At 39.8% G+C, this 20,122-nt stretch overlaps 1 protein-coding gene across 6 annotated transcripts in view; it reads left to right on the top strand.

Annotated features, from left to right (window-relative positions):
• Window positions 1-14,501, top strand: part of RAB30 (RAB30, member RAS oncogene family) — an 80,688-nt gene extending 66,187 nt beyond the window's left edge. For all 6 annotated transcript variants that reach the window (XM_007187603.2, XM_007187604.2, XM_057553117.1 and 3 more), the window contains 3 exons: window positions 1,642-1,725; window positions 7,896-8,079; window positions 12,672-14,501. In XM_007187603.2, the coding sequence (XP_007187665.1) occupies window positions 1,642-1,725; window positions 7,896-8,079; window positions 12,672-12,922 (519 nt within the window). In that variant the 3' untranslated portion in view covers window positions 12,923-14,501. The remainder of the gene's footprint in view (window positions 1-1,641; window positions 1,726-7,895; window positions 8,080-12,671) is intronic.
• The last annotated feature ends 5,621 nt before the right edge of the window (window positions 14,502-20,122 follow it).

The raw sequence follows: 20,122 nt of genomic DNA, 5'->3' as shown, positions 1-20,122 counted from the left end.
GGCAAGGCTAGGATTAGAATCCAGATCTTCTGGTTCACAGCGTGATATTTTTTATCTTTCACATGTTCTAACCTCTGAGACCATAGGAGTCTGGCTTTTCTTTTTAAAAGCATAATTCTTGTCATTAGGGGTAAAAATACTTTGATTTTTAAACAGTAATTTTTACCAATTAGCACACCACCCCTTATTTTTCTTTTCTGTTTACTTTTTACCCCTCCCAGTCCCTCAACTCCCCCCAAAGTTCATATTTCATAGACAGGATTATGTTTAGTTTTGTTATTTAGTAGACAGTTAAAATGAATTGGATTCAGCTGTTTTTGAGGCATGAGGAATTGGGAAACAAAATGATGAGGGAGACCCTGGGAAGGATTTGTTTTATTTTTTGGCATTTGTTATACTGCAAAACAGCTGGAGCTATAAACTTGAAGCTTGGCAGCCTTGTGTTTGAGCCAAACCAAAATAGAAGAAAATTGATTCAATATTTGTAAGCAAAGTTATGAATGTTTATATTTACATCTTTTGCAGACGTGCAGTGGAACAGTTTCTGTTGGTTTGATGCTCAGTCTTTTAAGTTCAAACTTTAATTAAAGAACTCTCTTGTTAGGGAATGGACTTAATTAAAGATGCCCCAGTCTTAGCTCCCAGAGCTAATAAAGTCCATTTTACTTTAATTTCTGGAAATTCTGGAGTATGAATGTGAAGAGGGAAGAGAAACTAGGTGAAGGGTTCTTTCTTGATAGAATTCCTTCCACCTTCAACTCCCTCCCTAAGCTTAGGGAAATATTATGTGACATTAAATTACATTATACATGTAATTTTACTAAAATCATACCTTTCTAGTTCAGCTTCCAATTTGATGTAAAGCTTTGTTTTGAAATACTTACATCAGACCAGAGAGAAGGACTGGTTTGCCTAAGGTCACTCAGAGATCCTTAGGCTGCTGCCTCCTGGTTTGGTGCTATTTCTACTATACTGTCTCCGTGGATGACTGCTTTTCTTCAGTTATCTTCCCAGGGTCATTGGCCCCGATCTCATATAGTTATATCTGTATGGTACAGAAATAGTTATCACTGTCAGGGCAGACGGAAATTCAAAGGGTCACTGTCTCATTCATATTTCTTGTGTTGAGTTCTTGTTTCTTTTTTCATCTTGGTTGTTCACCCCCATGGCTGTCCATGCCCTAGACTAATAGCCAGTTTTAATCTTCCTTGATCTTACCTTTTAGAGCACCTGTCCATTTTGCCCCCACCCAGACCATCCCGATCTCATCCCTGCAGCTCCGTGTCTTATCCTTGAGTCTGATTTTTCTGTTTCATTCTTTGAAGTCAGTTCCCCCGTCCTTTCCCAGTTCTCTTCCTTTACCCTCTGTCTGCTTCCTCCTTTCTTTGTCCCCCTTTCCCCTTCCTTCTTCTTTCAGCATTTCTCTCTCCCCCATTCACCCTCCTTTCTCCTCCCCTCAAAACATACACAGAAAGTTAAATTAAACAGGGTTCCCATGACACTAACCAGAGTTCTCTCTTCTACCAGTTAACTCAGCCAAAGGAAGGAGCTGGCGATGGGTAGTAATGGGGTGGGGTGGGGGGAGAATCTCATTTAATTGAAAGATTTGCTTATTGTTATTTTCTATTATTTCTGCTTTAGGGTCTTTTCCCCCCAGGACAAGGAGCCACAATTGGAGTTGATTTTATGATTAAGACAGTGGAGATTAATGGTGAAAAAGTAAAGGTAAGATACTAAGTGTTCAATAAGGGTTTCATTGTGTTGTGTGAGAGGAAGTAGTGTTTTCACAACATTTATTAAATCACCTAATGGAAACCCACAGTGAAAATAACATACTCAGCCATGGCAGCTTATTTCCAAACAGAGTTCCTCTCTTCCGTTTATAGGGGCAGGAAGGGGTTATGGGTGATGTGTTTACAAATGGGAAGACAGCGAGAGAAGAGCTAAGGCAAGTTTGTCCTGTCTCTTGTCATGTCAGACTTCCCTGGTGGTCCAGTGGTTAAGACTCTGTGCTTCCACTGCAGGGGGCATGGGTTCGATCCCTGGTCAGGGGACTAAGATCCCGCATGCTGTATGGCATGGCCAAAAAAAAAAACAAGGAAGAAATTTTTTGGGGGGATCCCTTGAGTTGGGCCATTATGCAAAGCTATTTCTTCTTTTTTTTTTAAATTGGAGTATGATTGCTTTACTGTGTTGTGTTAGTTTCTCCTGTACAATACAGTGAATCAGCTATGTGTATACATATATCCTTTCCCTCTTGGACCTCCCTTCCCCCACCCCCATCCCACCCATCTAGGTCATCACAGAGCACGGACCTGAGCTCCCTGTTTCTTCTTAATAGCAGCTTCATGAAAGAGCCTCCCGATTCCTACATTCATTATGGGTCATTCTGTTGTATGAATCATTTATTAGAATTATTCTACCACCCTACCCCTATCCCTAGTAAGGGAGAAATACTAAATGAGGGGTCCAGGAAGGGTCCATGATCTGCCCCGTCCCCTTTGTGGCCTCTGGATGGTTTGGTACCTGTATGAGCTATGGTGTCTGAGTTCAGTAACAGGAGAAGGGAGGTAGTATTTTTCGAGTGCCTAATATGCATCAATCCCCCTGCTACCTGTTTTTACATTTAACTTAATCCTTATTGTAAACTCTGTGAGGTAAGTGGTAAATTGTCTTCATTTTATAGTTTTCAGAGAGGTTGAGTGACTTATTTATCCACGGCTACACAGTTTGGCAAGGGAGGTAGGCAGGATCTGAACCGGTTTTGTGTGGGCCAGTGCACCCCACTGCCTCCCTGGCAGGGGTCTCTACCGCTCTGAGAGCAGGGGAGAATGAAGGCATAGTAAGCCCATTATCTCGGAGCAAGGAAAGAGGGAGGTGATGGAAAGAAGTGTGTAGTAAGACTAAATTACTTGGGGGACTTCCCTGGCGGTCCGGTGGTTAAGTCTCTGTGCTTCCACTGCAGGGGGCATGGGTTCGATCCCTGGTCAGGGAACTAAGATCTCACACGCCGCGTGGTGTGGCCAAAAAAGAAGAAAAAAAAAAAAGGACTAAATTACTTGGAAGGAGGGTAGAGATACTGATCTTTGGCACTGTGCCCCTCAGAGTTAGTGAAATTCCACGGTCAGATCTTTCAGAGCTGAGTCCCATGGAAAGAAGGGATGACCCTGGCATCAGCAGCACAGCGAGAACCATGGCATCAGAGTTCCAGCCAGATCCCAACCTCAGCATCCCAAGTTTGAGTCCATGTCACTTGCATCCTTCTCCCATAGGTACCTGCACTCCCACCTTCAGATGCCTCAGGAAGGGCAGAGAAGCTCCGGGGTGCTCTCACAGCATGTCACAGACATACAGAGATGTGTTTAGGATGAGGCTCCTGAGTGGGGGACAGAATCTTCCCTAGTGTCTCTTCCAGCCCTGACTCTTCAAAGGGTTTTTTTTTACTGCAAAGACATCTACACCAAATACAATAGTGATGGAGAGCTGGGAGCTCTGGAAAATAAAAGCAGGGTGTGGAATCCACGTAAATGCCAACTGGAAAGGTCAGAAAAACTGTGCATTGGGGTGGTGAGAAGGAGCTGGGCGGGGAGAGAAGGGAGCCAGGAGTGTGCACTCAAGAGGCGGCGGCAGGAAGAGCCACTTGTAGTTCTCTCTTGTTCCAGCAGAGGCAGGTGGTGCCTTCCCAAGGAGCTGGGTTAAGATAACTTCTGTTTTAGGCATTTTATTTCCAGATATTTGGGTTTCCCATTTATATACATATCTATGTATGAGTTCATTCCTTTGACCAGAAAGGTTCATGCCTGCCATGTGCCAGGCCCTGGGAATAGATAGCAGTGAATAAGAAAGAGTCCCCATTGTTAAAGAACAGGCTTATTTTTCCTTCCTGAATCCCGATTTAGGTATTACATTTATGCCACTTTCCGTGAACCATAACCTCATTTTTAAGTACTTATTATACTCAGCTAAAATCCATCTTTTTATAGCATCTAACTCTACCACGAGACCACAGGCTCCCCAAGAACAAGGTTTATATCTTACTCATCTTTGTATCAGAGCACAGTGCCCGTTCCCATCATCACTTTAGGCCTCTGGACCTTCGTCTATGAGAAGTGAGAGTTGGTTCATCTCCGAAATCCAGTCCTAATTAATTTGCCTGCGATTTTTTTCTAGCCGTATTATGTAGAATCAAGATAGAAAACGACCCTCTTCAACCACATTAGTCCAAGGGTCTCATTAACACTTGGACACGTGAGGAGAGCAGCCCAGGCTTCACTAAGGAAGCAGTTGTTGTCTTATTATTGTTGGTGTTCTTTAACATTTACTGAGTACCTCTTCTTGGTGAGAGTTAAGTGTCTTTTTGCTAGTAGTTTGCAGGCTTTCTCAGGGCCCCATAGAGCCAATGGAAAGAGAATCCACCCGTGGTTTGTACAGGATCACCCACCTGGCGAGTGGCAGGGCAGGACCAGAACCCCGGTTTCTCTCCTGACTGCTCTTCATCCACCCTCAGCCTCTCCTACAAGTCCCATTCTTTCTAGGATGACTCCCAACATCACAGGCAGCTAAGCAAAGGTGTTAGAAAGATTCTCATAGCTATTAAGTCTTAGTGCCAAATCAGTAGAGGCAAAGTTGAGGAAGAGGCCCTTCTCTTAAAGTGGTCTGTATTATGAAGGTGACCTTGGGTAGAAGGTATAATTAAAACTTATATAGAATTTTCTCCTAACCACTGATTTTTTTAAGCCTATCATAAATTAATGAGTAATAAGCAAAACGCTAAGCTCAGTCTATGACATTTTACCCTTAGGAGATTAATTATAATAGAAGTAGAAGATTTGCTGGATTTTTCTCTCATCAGGTATATATTGCATAGATAGGAAAGTCTTGAAAGTATGCATATGTATTTCCTCTTTCAGCCATCTGTCCATCCTTTCATTTATCCAGCCATCCTGTGTTAGAGTGGATGCTTTGTGCCAGGCACTGTGTTAGGTAAAGCATCTTTGTTCCCTAGTAACTTACTGTCATCTTGCTGAAACGTTTCATCTGTGAAATCTTCTTTAATACTCTGCTAATCATTTAAGCAGAATGAATCCATCCTTCCTTGTGATTCCGCCATCCTTTGTTCATTCAGTTAGCCATCATTCCAATGTGTCCACCACGTACCATGGCCTGTTTTAGGAAGGCACTAGGGGTATAAGGTTAAATAAGAGGCAGCCCTTATCCTTAGAGAACCTAGTCTAACAAGGGGACATAGTAGTAAACCAATGATTGCAGTACGTTCTTGTAGCAGTGAGGCAATAGAGGTGTAAGTGATGGTACAAAGAAGAGAGTAGACAACGGTGCAGCCCCATACTGGAGGTGAGAGTGGTTAGAAAGCCCAGGGCAGTGGTATTGAGAACATATTCATGGACATAAGACTAACACCAGGAGACACTCTCCTGCTGGCCCCTCTTTAATAAAACATCTCATATCTTACCATGGTTAGTCAACTATGTATTCATCCTCCCTGTACTAGGAGCTTTTTGAGATCAGGGATCGTGTTTTATTTATCTTTGCATCCTCTCTGTGCTTATTTAGCACAGTGTTCTGCATCTGTTAATGATCTATAAATGCTGAAGAAGAGCAAATGAACTGCAGAGAGAATAGTGAAACCAAGTTGAATAATAAAGGCAGTGGAATATGGATCTCCTCAGGAATTAACCATAAGGCTAGAAACAGGCAGCCCCCTTTGGGAAAACAGCCTACATCTCAGCCAAGACATACAGTCACTATTCTAGAAAATATCTCAGTGGTCTTCATTCTCAGAGCTGTTCTCAAGATGTGCCAGTCATGAGAACATTACTGATTTCTAATGATGGGCAGTATTAAATCCAATCACAAGTGTTTTTCGAGGCTCCGTGCGGCATTAAAATAATAGTCTCTTGTTCTAAGACACAGCCTGGCAGAGGGGAACCATGTCCCTAGGTTTGAGGCAGAGAAGGGAAGTAGCTTTTGTCCTGGCAAAAGCTGTAACATCTGTATGGTCGCCTTCAGCATACACAGGCTTTCATGTACATCATCAAAGGGCAGCTGTGACTCCAAATCAAAGGAGAGCCTGTGTGCCGCTGACTGGTGGCAGGGACCACCGGTCACTCATCAGTCTCCTCAGCTAAACTGGTCTGAGCAGAGGGTGATACCAACTGCCTCATCCTCTTTGGATGCAGATGTACATCTAAATCAGTCTCTGGCAGCAAAGCAGCACGGTGTATGGACTGAGTCCTCTCCTGGGAGTCAGAAGGCCTGGAGTCTGCGTCCCAGCCTTGCGAGTAATGAAAGAGCGGCATAAACTTGCCTACCTCACTGGGTTGTTGTAAGGATGAAATGAGACTGTGAATAAATATTTGAACATTTACTCTTTGCCAGACACTGTATTTGGTATAGGGGATAACGGAGAGTAAAATGGACCCCAGCTTCCCCCTCATGAAGCTTTCAGTCTAGTGAGGAAGACGGTTCTGAAACAAGTTATTACAAGTAACTAAGTGATTCAAGTGTGTCAGGTGCTGTGAGGGAGAATTACAGGGTAGGTTGCAGGAGAGATTATTTGGGGGTGGGGATGGGGAACCTGGCCTAATCTGAAGGTTCCAGAAGGTCTCCCCTGAGGAAATGATATTCTGTTCATGGGGGTGAAGGCATTTTGTGACATGTGAGATTGATGCAGTTAGAAGGGAAGATTATCGTTGGTGTGATTTTTCAAGGCCTCGGATTTGTTCTGCACTCAGCAGTCGCTCTGGGGAAGAGTTCTCTTTCAGAGGTCTGCTCTGTGCAGGGAAATTCAGGTTGAAGTGAGAAGTGTTTTGCCTTCTTTGTTATTAGAACCATCAGGTAAATGACTTCAGCAGGTTTGCATATTATTAACCTCTTTTTATAAAGAAGCCACCGGAAGCCTAAAGAGATTAAGTGACTTGCCCAAGGTCACAGAGCTTAACAAGTGGTGGAGGGAAATTATTTTCTTTGCCTGCCATGGCATTGTTCCTGTTTTCATTAACAAGGATAATACCTTAATATATTCATTTGAATGGATTTTTTTTCCCTCTCCAGTTGCTGACTGAAATGCCAACAGTCACAGTGACAGCTTGCCCTGGATCCCGACTTTTGTAATAGGGCATTATGATTAAGAGCAGGGACTCTGGGACCACACTGCCTGGTTGAATCTGCTCTAGGACATATTGGCTGTGAGACATTGAGCAAGTTAATTAATCTCTCTGTGCCTCACTCACGTTAAGAAATGGATATAGGAATAGTACTTACCTCAGAGTTGTTGTGAGGGTTAAGTGAGTTATTCTATGTAAAGTGTTTAGAATAGAGCTTGGCATGTAAGTGCTCAATAGTTTGGTTGTCTTTTTTTTTATTTTTTATAAAGAATAGAGGGGATTGCTTATAACCAAAAGGAGAACGTTTGAAATATGTTATATGAATGTAAAGCTTTAACAAGACATAGGAATATACTTTCTGATTTAGAAAATAAACAAAATGGAAAATTAAAGATATGAGCAATGAAGAGTCTACAGATAAAAAAAGCAATTCTTATGGGAAATAGGCTTATAATAAAAATTAAGTAGATTATAAATACCCTAATTTCACCTTTTAAATGAAGTTATACAAAAATAATCTAAATGCCTTAAAAAAAAAGAATAAAGGGGAAACTCAAAATAATTTAACAAAGAAAAAATCAAAGCGAATCCCTATCTTTAACCAGGCTCACCCAACAAATCTTTAAAAAAATTGTAGGTGCCTTTTTCTTAGGGCAAAAAATAACCATGAAATTATTTGGGTGAAGGTGCTTCTTTTTCTAAACTAAAGCAAGGCAGTGCTGTCTTTCTTTTTTGCTTCACCAACCTGATCCTTCTCTTATGCCTTTACAGCTTCAGATCTGGGACACAGCAGGTCAAGAGAGATTTCGGTCCATCACCCAGAGTTATTACCGAAGCGCCAATGCCTTGATCCTCACCTATGACATAACCTGTGAGGAATCCTTCCGTTGCCTTCCTGAGTGGCTGCGGGAGATAGAACAATATGCTAGCAACAAGGTCATCACTGTGCTAGTGGGTAAGTAAGGACTAGTGAGGAGGGACATTGATTTGTGAGCATCAGCGAATTTATAATCACATAAGGCCACGTGCCTTGGTACCTTCCGAGAGTATAGTCTACAGCTGTATAATTCATGTGGTCAACATTCAGTTCTTCTAAATGAAATTGAAGAGAAAATGAAATAGATCCTATCCCATAGTGATGGTTTAGAAAAGTAAAGTAGAAAATGTTGCTGATTGAGTTTCCTATCAGTGAAGGCTCTAGGGAAGAAGGTGGATTGCCATGAAAGTTATGTGGGCTGCTAAACATTAAAAAAAAAATCTAGGCCATGGAAACTGCTGGTCTAGAAGTAAAATATATCTACGTTGATAAGGAATTCATTATTGAAGCAATTATTTTTTGCCTAAAAAATGGACTTTGGTTTATTTTTTCCCTTCTTACATTTATACTGATTTGAAAAATTCTAATTTTCAGAAAGAATAAGGGAAATTCTGCAGTTTGTTTCCTCTTGTAGGAGGGTAGAACCTCTATTTAGTACGGGGGGAAAGCAGTAGATAACCCATGCTTTTTTTTGTGGTGACAAATGCACCCATTAAAAATGAAATTGTGGCGAAACAGATTAGATTGTTAAAAATCCTCTACTGGTGATGGAAAAATGTTAATAATATTTGGTTGTTAAAATGTTTTCTTCCCGAGAATTCCCTGTCAGTCCAGTGGTTGGGACTCTGAGCTTCCATTGCAGGGGGCACAGTTTCGATCCCTCGTCAGGGAACCAAGATCCTGCATGCTGTGCGGTGTGGCCAAAAAAAAAAAAAAAAAAAAAAGTTTTCTTCCTAAGAAGGAACATTGTTGTATATTCTAGAAAGACCTGAATTTTGGAAATCCAGTAGAGAACCTCAGAAACATTAAGTTAAAAATCATGGTTAACAGTAAGTTAAACACTTTATAGAAAGCATCATAGCTAATGTATATGTGCCAGGAATCATATTAGGAATATTATGTGTCATGATCCCAAATTTACAGATGAGGAAAGCAAGGCTCAGACAGGTGAAGTTCTTTCCCCAAGGTCACTCAGCATGTAAGACTGACTTCAAAGCCTGTGTTTATCCAATTGTAATGTGCTGCCTTGTAACAGATTGCTGGACTTTTCCTTCAGGCTGCTGGGTTAAGTATCTGCCTCTCTATGAGCTAATGCTCCATGCTCGGTCCTGAAAACCCTCCTGCACACTGGAGAACCTTTGCTGTGAAGAGCTTGAAAGCCCTCCACTCTGGACATAAAGCCTTTGAGAACATGAGTCAAAGCATTACTACTTGGGATTCTATCTAAGGAAGTTAAATGAAGATATGAGGGGACATAATCAGTCAGCTCAGTATGAAAGAGGCACTACCTTTTTATTTATTTTTTATTTAAAAAAAGTTTATTTATTTATTTATGGCTGCGTCGGATCTTAGTTGTGGCACGCAGGATCTTTCGTTTCGGTGCATGGGCTTCTCTCTAGTTGTGTGCAGGCTCCAGAGCACGTGGGCTCTGTAGTTGTGGCACACGGGCTCAGTAGTTGCAGCACGAGGGCTTAGTTGCCCCGTGGCATGTGGGATCTTAGTTCCCTGACCAGGGATTGAACCTGCTTCCCCTGCATTGGAAGGCGGATTCTTAACCACTGGACCAGCAGGAAAGTCCCAGCACTGGCCTTTTTTTTTTTTTTTTTTTTAACATCTTTATTGGAGTACAATTGGTTTACAATGGTGTGTTAGTTTCTGCTTTATAACAAAGTGAATCAGCTATACATATACATATATCCCCATATCTCCTCGCTCTTGTGTCTCTCTCCCACCCTCCCTATCCCACCCCCCTAGGTGGTCACAAAGCACCGAGCTGATCTCCCTGTGCTATGCGGCTCCAGCACTGGCTTTTAAAAAATTTTTTATTATGGAAAATTTTAAACATAAGCAAAATAGAGAAAACAGTATAATGAACACCCATATACCCATCTCTCAGATTTGACAATTAACAACTCATAGCCCATCTTATTTTATCTTTTCCTCATCTCTTCTGTCTGCCTTCACCTTCAGATTATTTTGAAGCAAATCTCAGATGTCATATTAATTCAATTTACATTATTTCAGTGTGTATCTCTATAAAAGATATAAAAAATTTTTAAAAAGAGAACTTAACCACAATGCCATTTTCACACCTAAAAAATATTAACAGTTCCTTAATAGCATCAAAAATTTAGGCAATGTTCAAATTTCCTTGATTGACTCATCCATCAAAAATTTATTCAAATCAAGCTCCAAATAAGGTCTGTATGTTGTAATTAATTTTTATGTCTTTTGATTCTCCTTTTAGCTGTAGCTTATCCCTCCATTTTTGCTCCCTGGGAATTTATTTGTTAAAGCATTTGTTTGTCCTGTGGAGTTTTCAAGTCTGAATTTTGTTATTTCACCCTGGTGGTGTCATTTGATATGTTTCTCTATCACCTAAATTTCTGGCAGATATGTAGGTAAATCTAGAGCCTGGTCAGGTTTTGTTTTTCGTTTTAGCAGATATACTTTATAGTTGGTATTCCAAGGTACTGTTCTCATAGGACAGTCAAGAAAAATGCTTGATTCTTTCTTTTCCATTTATTACTTTCCAAAGTAATGAGTTGGTTTCCTAGTCTTCCAAAAGCAACTATTGAAGTTTGTTTATATTTAGAATATTGCTGTATAGGTTTAAATATATTTGATGTATTCTAGCCCCTTGCAATTATTATTATTGACGCTTCAGTTGTTCCAACTTTGACAGTGGAAGCTTCTTCAAGTGGGCTCCTGAGTCCTTTTGACATGACCCAGGAATCTTTGATAATTTTCTTGATTTCTGGGATGACAAGTGTTCGAGGCACATCCAGTGCATTTCCTGCCCCAGACCTGGAATTAGCCATTTCTTCAAGAAGCACTGTTTCTTTTCAATGGGAAGTTGTATTTAGAGGCTACAACCAAGGTGATAGGAATCCTCTTTACTAGGTGATGGCTTTTAGGCTTTTCAGTGGACAGAGCTGGTGTGTGTGTCCGTCTGTGGTGAATTCTGTAGCATCCACAGGGGGTTGTCTCATTAGGCTCTGTGAAACATTTTGACTGACAAGACTACCATAGGCCACATGGTATCACAGTCACTTAGAAGGATACAGGACAGGAAACACAGCTTAATAGTAAGCCAGCATCAAGCATTCCTCTTCAGTGGAAGCAGCCCTCATAGCAGTCCACAGAGCTGTCCAGGACCTCCTGGGACAGTTCAGATGTGAAGGGAAAAGGCTCACTTCAGGCAAGTGCAGGATCTGCCCTGGCTAGAAGCCTCAATGCCCCATAGGAGCCCATCTCTCTTGTAACAACCCGACAGGCCTAACTTTCAGGGTCTCTTCAGATGAAGAATCATCACACTCAAGAGAAGCCTAAAGTTAAGGCTTTCCATTAGGTATTTATAATTCATACATAGAATTCCCAGGCCGGATGGAATTTATCAATCAAGGGTCACTTTTACCATGAGCAATGTTGGGAAGTAACACAGTTGACATATCACCTTTGTCAGATTTCCAAAACAGAAGTAGAAAATTTTTTAAAGATAAAATAACACCATGAATTATTCACACTGATACTTCCATTTGTAATTCAGGACTACAGAAATTTTACTTAACCTCATTAATCTTATATCCATATTTCCTTTCTCCCATGCTAAAAATCCCTGTCCTAATGCCACTGGCATAATTACTCATTTGCTTTATCCCCTAAAACATGTATAGCGGCTCCAGAAAAATGATGCCAACACTACCACCGACAAGATAATTACTGCGACAGTTCAAGATTTTTTCCTTCAGTTCTTTTTGTCCTTAGGGTATGTGCCACCGGGGATACATGGTTAAATTACTGGTAAAATTATCTTCAACTCACCTGAAATAGTTCCTCTTTGTGTGGTTATGCCACTTCATGATAAACAGGTTCATTTGTTTAATTTTGCTTTCAACTTTAGGAATTGCTTTTTAAATTTAATGTCATATTAATTGTGTAATCGTGTAAAACACTGATAAGATTCTGAAGTCAAATCTATAAAATGAAGTATATTTAGAAAGGTCTGGTTTTCATCCCTCGACCTTGTTCCTTTCATAGGTAACCATTATCTTTAAAATTAAAATTTTGTTTTAGTCTCCCATTTAAAAAATAAGAATAAAGTGTATTTTTTTCATCCCTTTTTCTTAGAGAATTGTATATTATATACACTTTTTTCAACTTTGCTTTATTTGCTTAACAATATATCCTAATGTCTCATTCCATGGCAGCCTACAGAGATATTCCTCATTGCTTTTTATGGTGCTAAGTAACTCCAAATAACTATGGATGTGACATAGTTTATTCAGCCAGTGCCCAACTGATGGGCTTTTGGGTTGTTTCCAGTTCTCTGCCATTACAAATGGCACTGGTATTTTAAAATAAACAATCCAGGAATCACAGTCACATTTGTTTTGCTTTACTTGCCCATCTCTATGGTTTGACTTCAGATATGGAGTTGAATTTTGATATTTCCGAACTTGCAAAACAGTCAAATGACGATTCCCTCTTTGATTTTACCACTATTTTAGGCAACAAGATTGATCTGGCTGAAAGGAGAGAGGTCTCCCAGCAGAGAGCTGAAGAATTCTCAGAAGCTCAGGACATGTACTATCTGGAGACCTCAGCCAAGGAATCCGATAACGTGGAGAAACTCTTCCTTGACTTGGCCTGCCGCCTCATCAGTGAAGCCAGGCAGAACACACTTGTGAACAATGTATCCTCACCCTTACCTGGAGAAGGGAAAAGTATCAGCTATTTGACTTGTTGTAATTTCAACTAAAGGCTGAGGCAAGGAGAAGCAAGAGGAATCAGCAGTTGCCCTGATGGGCCACCAATTGCTGGGGAGATCTGGCGATGACTATGGGTCCCGCTCTAGGACCTTCTGACTCCTGTGGGCTCCTGAGCTTACAAAGCATGGCAGGCCAAGGGCCTCGTCCACAGGCCAGCATTAGCAGAACATATAATGGTTTCACCCTTTTGCAGTCTGGAGTCGGGTCAAGGAGAAAATTGCACTAGGCGCTCCATGATCTGCAGAGCATGTTGCTTTTGTTTTTTTTAAAAAAGCAAGTAAAACGCATTCCTGAACACAGTCCAGGGGGGAGACGTACTGTAGGGGATCCCTCCTGCACGTCAGTGGGTGCATGTGGGGGCTGCTCTTTAGGGCTTCTGGGGGCCCTGGTTTTCTTGTCTACCAGGTAAACCAAAACTGGGAACGCCAAGTCCTGTCTCTGGTGCGTGCTGATGGCTCCATGGAGATTTTGAGAAGTGTTATTTCTCTTTTCCATGGGCACTTTCAAGAACTTTGGGATGTAAAAATGAAATGAAACCTTTACCCGTGACAACAGTAGCAATCATTGTTTTATTAATGTACACAAGCTCCATGACTCCTTTTGGTGCTAATGATTCCACTCTTTCACAGACCAAACGTTTTAGTACATTGATGTCCTTAAATACATTTCATAGAAATAAAAACAAAACAAAACAAAACAAAAAAAAAAAAAGAAAAAAGGGAAGTCCATTAATCAGCTGTCTTTCTCAAAGTCTCATTACCACCTTTTCTAGGGTAGATTTGTTGGGAAGGAGAATACTTTTCCTTTCCTGTTCCCTTCTAAATCTCTACCACTTTCTTCTTCCATTCTCCCATCTTTCCTGACCTTTAAGTAAATGAAAAAGTTTGAAAAATGGAAAAAAAAAAAAAGAGAGAATGGTGGATACCCTAATATAAAAGATTAGCTCTAAGACATTATGAGTAGTATGAGAAAACAGACCCGATCTGACCAAAATACTGTGGATTAATGGACTGCCGTGCAGAGTTCCAAGCAGAGCACAGTCCTTGATAGCAGGTCACATCTTTTACTTCCTGGTACTATCCATCTTGGACAGACCAAGGCTTAGGATTTTGTAGATGTTTTTAGTACGGTAAGTGAGAATAGCAACAGATGAAAAGTCTCACGATTTTTGTATCTGCAATGATAACCTTAGAAAAATTCTGCTCGTAGAAGCAGATTGAGTAGTCATTTGTCATCTCCTTGTAGTAATGTTACTCTCAGACTCATGACCATTCATTCTTTCCTGTTTCTTTTTCTTTTCCTCTCTTTCTTTCCTGGTCTTCCCTTTTTACCTCTCCTCCTTATCCCCCTCCTTCCCTCCCTCCCTTATATGCATGTGTTACTGCAAATCTCCAATTCAAATGGAGGTATATATGCCTTTACTTAGCCAATTTAAAAACAGAACTCAAAATGGAAGCCATGCTGCTGAATATGTGTTACTGTTTCTTCAGTGCCATACTTTGATACCTTCCAATTTGTTCACCGATATAAATGCAAATTGGGAAAATAATTAAACCTATTTGCTGTTGATGCTGTCAGATGTTTCTGTAGCTTGCTGCTTAGTATAATTGAGGGATGAGTAATGGGATAAGGATATGATACGTAATTCCACTGTTGCTGTAGATGGTGGCAGTCTTGGTCCTGATATATTGATGTGTGAAAGCTATTGAGTTTTAAAGCAATGAGTCATGTAGAGACGCAATATTGGTGAAGCCTTTCTAGCATTTCTTTAGTAGGTTTCAGAGTGACCTATCTGCACATGGGGACTGTACATATCGTTTAGGGGACTGATACTTATGGTTGGCCTCACCGTGCTTGTCCTGATCCTATGGGTAAGAGAAAGAGATCCCAGAAGTTTGAATTGCTTTTATTTTAGAACCTCTCTCTATAGGAAAGAAAAATCATTTTAATAAACACCAAACAAAATAATTTATCATGGTTGCCTTTCCCTCCCCGTTTTCCCCACCAAGCCAGCAAGTAAAGGTGTTCAGAAAAGTTCATCAAAGTGGGCAGAAGAACTCTTCTTAAATGGTGAGGAAATGTCCCTAAGTTTAGGTTTACTATCATCTTCCATTTAGGGCAAAAATCCAAAGTCCCCAGCACATCATGACTCACCTTTGCCTCACAGCAGCAAGTGTGTTGAAAATAAAGTTGCTTTATGAACTTAGAGAATAGAACATTGTTAGATGGGACAAATTTAGCTGTAAAATAACCGGTTGCAGGGCCACTCTTGCATCCTGAGATTATTTCCTAGGGCTCAGTCTCCTTTATCTACTCGTGGCCGAACTCCGAAGGGTATTAGAAAGCTCTGCTCTTCCCTGTTACCCTTCCCAGCCCGTCTGTACGTACAGTCACCCATCTGTGGCCCATCAGCCGGGACACATGAGGATGCAGGGCTTTGTTTCTTTTTTTCTCTTGGTTGTATGAGTTCTAGATTAGGCCTTAGGGACACTTGTTCACTGATGTATCTCAAGTGTGGGAACAAGGCCTGACAATATTGTAGGTGCTCAATAAATGTTAGTTGAATAAACGACTTAGTGCCAAGAGGAGCTTTTTCAGTTAAACAGAAATTTATCAAATAGAACTTGAGAAAGGACACTAATTAAATGTGGCCATCTTAACCCAGGCCAGGATCTAGACTTACTGGTTTGCCTACTAGTCCTTATTGTCTTGGCAATATTTGCTAAGATGAGCCTTCTTAAATAAAAATGAATTCTCATTTAATGGCGGATGAAAAAGAGGGCTGCTTTCTCATAACTCAGTATGGCTTGATCTGACTCATAAGACTACCAGAGTCCATGTCTGCCTCCATTTTGGTGTGATCTTTTCCTTTTTTTAAATAATGTTACTAAATATATGGCGAACTTTTCTTCAATTTACAACACATCACATTCATGTCATATAGTCAGATTTGGGGAATCTGTGAAATCATGTAGTTTGCTTATATTAATGATATTATGGCTTTGTCTAGACTGTATCCTCAAAGGATTTTATGCTTTGTCCTTTACCTATGCAAGGCTTTTTAGTCCTTTATGTGCTTGTGTTAGATCTATTGAATTATATTAACATTTAAATTTGATTATATGGGGCCAGTTAGCCTTTCTGTGGATTACTTAGAGTAGGCCATTAGTTTTTCCTGGTCATTTTTTCCTTCTGTTTTTTTTTTTTTTTTAGTCATTTCATGTTAGCACCTCTACCTGAGTAAAGAGGAAAGAAAATAACTAAAAATGAAAGTGAAATGGATTGATTTGACAATGTGTCAATTTCTGAGTTAGAGTTTGGTAAGAAAGGTAAAAACCACTGGCCAAAATAAGACACTTGGATTAGGACTATTTCCTGTAAACAATTTAGACTTGCTGGAGATAGGAGGCAGAATTTAACCAAAGGCTGGATTCCTATTTCTTCTTCTGTTTATGAATTTATGTCTTTGGAGGACACTGGTGACGTCCAGTGTTAGATCATGATTTGCCTCATTTGCCCTTTAAGCTATCCCATAATTCTTCCAGATCCAGCATCAAGTTTCAGTTAATGAATCTTTCTGAATAAATACCAGTTGCACGTGATTTTGAATTGGTCCTCTGACTAAAATGAAAACTTCTTTTTTTATAATAAACTAAGCTACGTGAATGATCTCATATTATAATCAGGAAAAAACTATTTAATTTTTTGCCCCATGTATCAAACCAATAGCTTTTAAGATAGACATTTTCTATTTCTTAATCCTGCAGAACTCTGTATTTCATAATCCTAAGTACTTTAGGGACTACTGCCCTATTAGCCTCTAGAAGAGCTCTTCTAGGGTTTACCCTTTCTTTTTTCTAGAGTTTTTTTTTTTTTAACTTCAACTGGTTACTTATTCTCCTCAACCATGGCCCTGACAGATGTGTTTCAGTGCAACTATAATCCTCTTGAGACTTAAGTTGAAAATGAAAAGCAGTGAAAAAACATGTGTTATCTCATCCTTCTGACAAAATGTACTCCATGTAAGCAGTGTGTGGTTGAACACTAATTTGGGGATAAGAGAGGGATGTGTTTGGTTTTTTTTTTTTTCCTTCTTTTTGTATTTCGTATCTGTGACATGAGCCTATTTGTGTTTGGAGGGAAAACTGGCTTCCCTTACATTCTTCACACTGGGGAGAGAGCATACTGAATTAAGAAATTATCATCCCTTCCAACAGCTCATTAATAATGTTAGAGCAAGGGAGATGATACTTCATCTCCTTTCCTAAACCCATGGGAACATTGCAGTCATTTTGGGGAGCCATAGTTTAAAAACAAATTGAGGCATAACAAAGATGGTGAAGGAGTTTAAAATTTAAGACATTTAAAGAATATTTGAAGGATTTAGGGAAATTTAGCTTGGGGGAAAGAGAGAGAAACACAGTTAGTACATTAGAGCAAGACTCTGTTGTTCAAAGGGGTAGAATGAGGCCCAATGAATAGAGGTCATAGGGCCACAGATTTAAACTTCACGTCAGGGAGAACTTTCTCAAAAAGTTGGTTCACCATGGAAGGGGCTGCCTCTGTCAAGCAAAGGCTAGATAAGAACTTGGCAAAGATGATGTGGAGAAGATCCCAGCGTTTGTTGGGGTGGCCCAGATGACCTATTAAAATTCTATGTTGCAGTACTTTGCTTCTCATAACACGTTCAGTTAACTATCTGTTGACCCACAGCTATTTCTTTTTTTTTTTTTTTAAGGCTTTGCTCTTCTGCCCAAAGTGCATCCCACGCTCCAGGAAGGGGGTTGGTTACATGTCATTAGGTCGAGACTGGCTTGCTGTTATGCCCTAGGCTGGGATTGCTTTCCAAGTCCATTCATTGATGTCCTGTTGAAATCACAAACTGGTTCTTGAGTTAAAGATTTAAAAGGTATTGTTTTAGTAGAAGTTGAAATCTACATGAAATCACAGAAATTATGTATTTGTCACTTGCCAAACATAGGCCAAGCTCAGTGTTAGTGAGTAGTTGGTATTTCTTCAGGATTTCAGGATAGGCCTCTTTAGCAGAGCGGAATCTTCAGTTAAAATCCCATAAATTACCAACGTAAAGTTTTGCAGCTCCTGTCACAGATGGGCTGGTGGTCACTGGCAAAAAGCAGGCCCCAAAATCTATTTTGGAAAAGTCTCAAATGACATTTGGTTAGTCAGTTTGATTCTCTTGAAGAAGCATGATCTGAAAATAATTTTAAAAGAACGGAGGCCAAATTGCTTTATGTAGAAAGTAACAAAATATAGGTCTTTGATTTGAAAATCAGAGATAACTATGAGCAACATTTGCTAATAAAGCCCATTACCCAAGTGATTCCACCTGCAAGGTAACTTGCATCCTTGCAAGGCTGGTAGATGGCTCTTCATTGGTCTTTCTAAAAAAGTCATTGGTCTTGCATCAGTATGGTGAGAAACACTTCGGTTTGGGTGAGAATTTCTTTGACTCCTTTGGATATAGAAGTCAGAGCACAAAAGCTATCCTCTTCTTTAACTGACTTTGTGACATGCAAGAGTCAAAATTTTACTTTCCCACTGAGCTAAAGCAGAATTTTCAGAGGTATTGTGTTCTAGTTCCCTTGGCGGGTTGTGACTTTGACACTTCAGGGGGCGATGTAGGGAGGTATTTAGAAGCGGGAACACTAGGCTAGGTGTGAGGAGTCCTAATATTCCCATGAATTAGCTATAACATTATGCAAAGCACAATCTCTTGCAGTTTCCTCCTCCACAAGATATAGACTAATAGTAATAATACCTGTCAGAATTATTGTAAAAATTAGATAAATTGAAAATGCTTGGTAAACAGTAAACACTCAAATATTAGTTTTCTCCTTGATTAAGAGCAGACTTTGGATGGTCTGATACAACTATAGATCCTTAGAACAAAACAAGGAATCCTCCTGACTTAAAAAAAAAACTCCATTTCTGAAAGGGCCTTAAAAGAAAATCACTCATTTGATCCATTCTTCTGCCTTAGGGCATAACTGTTACCCAAGAGACTCCACTTCTTTACCTGCTTCAAGAAAGGTATTCTCTCTCTCAACCCAGTGGGCAATTCCAGGGTTGTAAACTCATTATCAGGAAACTTAACCTTATTACCGAGATACCTCACAGTGCCATTTGAACCTCTCTCTTCTTGATCCCATTCTCCATTAGAAGAAAAATGGGTTGATCCTGTTTTCTTTTTAAAGGGCTATGTTTGCCATTTATTATAGCCCTTCTGCCTCAATTTATTTTTAATTGACAGAAAAAGCTCATTAAGGTGATAATTATTATCCCCTTGGGGAATGTCAGGATAGGTATTTATAAATTCTTAGCTTCTTATTGATATCAGATTTAGATCACAATCTTACTGTTGATTAACTCTTCAGTTATCCATGTTTAACATATAATTGATAACCAAGTATGCTTCTGAAGAATTATTCTGGTTATATGGCTCTTGTTTTCTCCTCTTGGTGAAAATGGAGTCATGAATCCCAGTTTTGTCAACTGCTTTTAGGATGTAATTTCATACATGACATTATTTGATGGACGTAATTACCAACACCTAAATTTAGCAGGGTTTCTTTCCCTTTCTACACGTGCACTAAGTTCTGAAATAAAAATTGGAATACCAAATGCCTAATAAAGCAAAAATTCCTGCACAGAATAACAAAAGATACGAATCTGGTCTGCCAGGATAATTTGTCACTAGTTGGTTGAATGGTACAGAGCTTTTGTTTAAGGTTACACAGTTATGCCTGGATTAAATAACAATAGCAAAACTTGATAAGCCTTCTGAAAAACAGCTGCTAAACATACTGCTTTCTGGAAAGTAATCATTAAGAATAAATATTCTCTTGTCCTATACAGTTGCAGAATGTTAATAGAACTTTCTTGTAGGCTCCCTGACAATGAATGTCAATTGCTTTAAGAAAAATTTTTTTTGTGAACCCTTTTATCCCTTTAATGTATGTTGGGGCTTTCATGTTCCTGTTGTAGAAAATTTCAAATGACTGGAATGCTGGCTTCTAATTTCTGCTCACTGAAGTGTCCTCTAGACATACCAGAAGGTTGGGGCTTCTTTGATGATATGTAAGGGAGCTACTTAAATACACTTACGTAAATGTAAGTGTGTGAGTAAAATTGCTATTTTCAGCAAAAAAAAAACCTTTGCTTAAAATTTC

Source organism: Balaenoptera acutorostrata, chromosome 9 (assembly GCF_949987535.1).
Source record: "Balaenoptera acutorostrata chromosome 9, mBalAcu1.1, whole genome shotgun sequence".
NCBI classification, from domain to species: Eukaryota; Metazoa; Chordata; class Mammalia; order Artiodactyla; family Balaenopteridae; genus Balaenoptera; species Balaenoptera acutorostrata.
The sequence above is the reverse complement of the archived record's forward strand: the minus strand, read 5'-3'. Positions and strand labels throughout refer to the sequence as shown.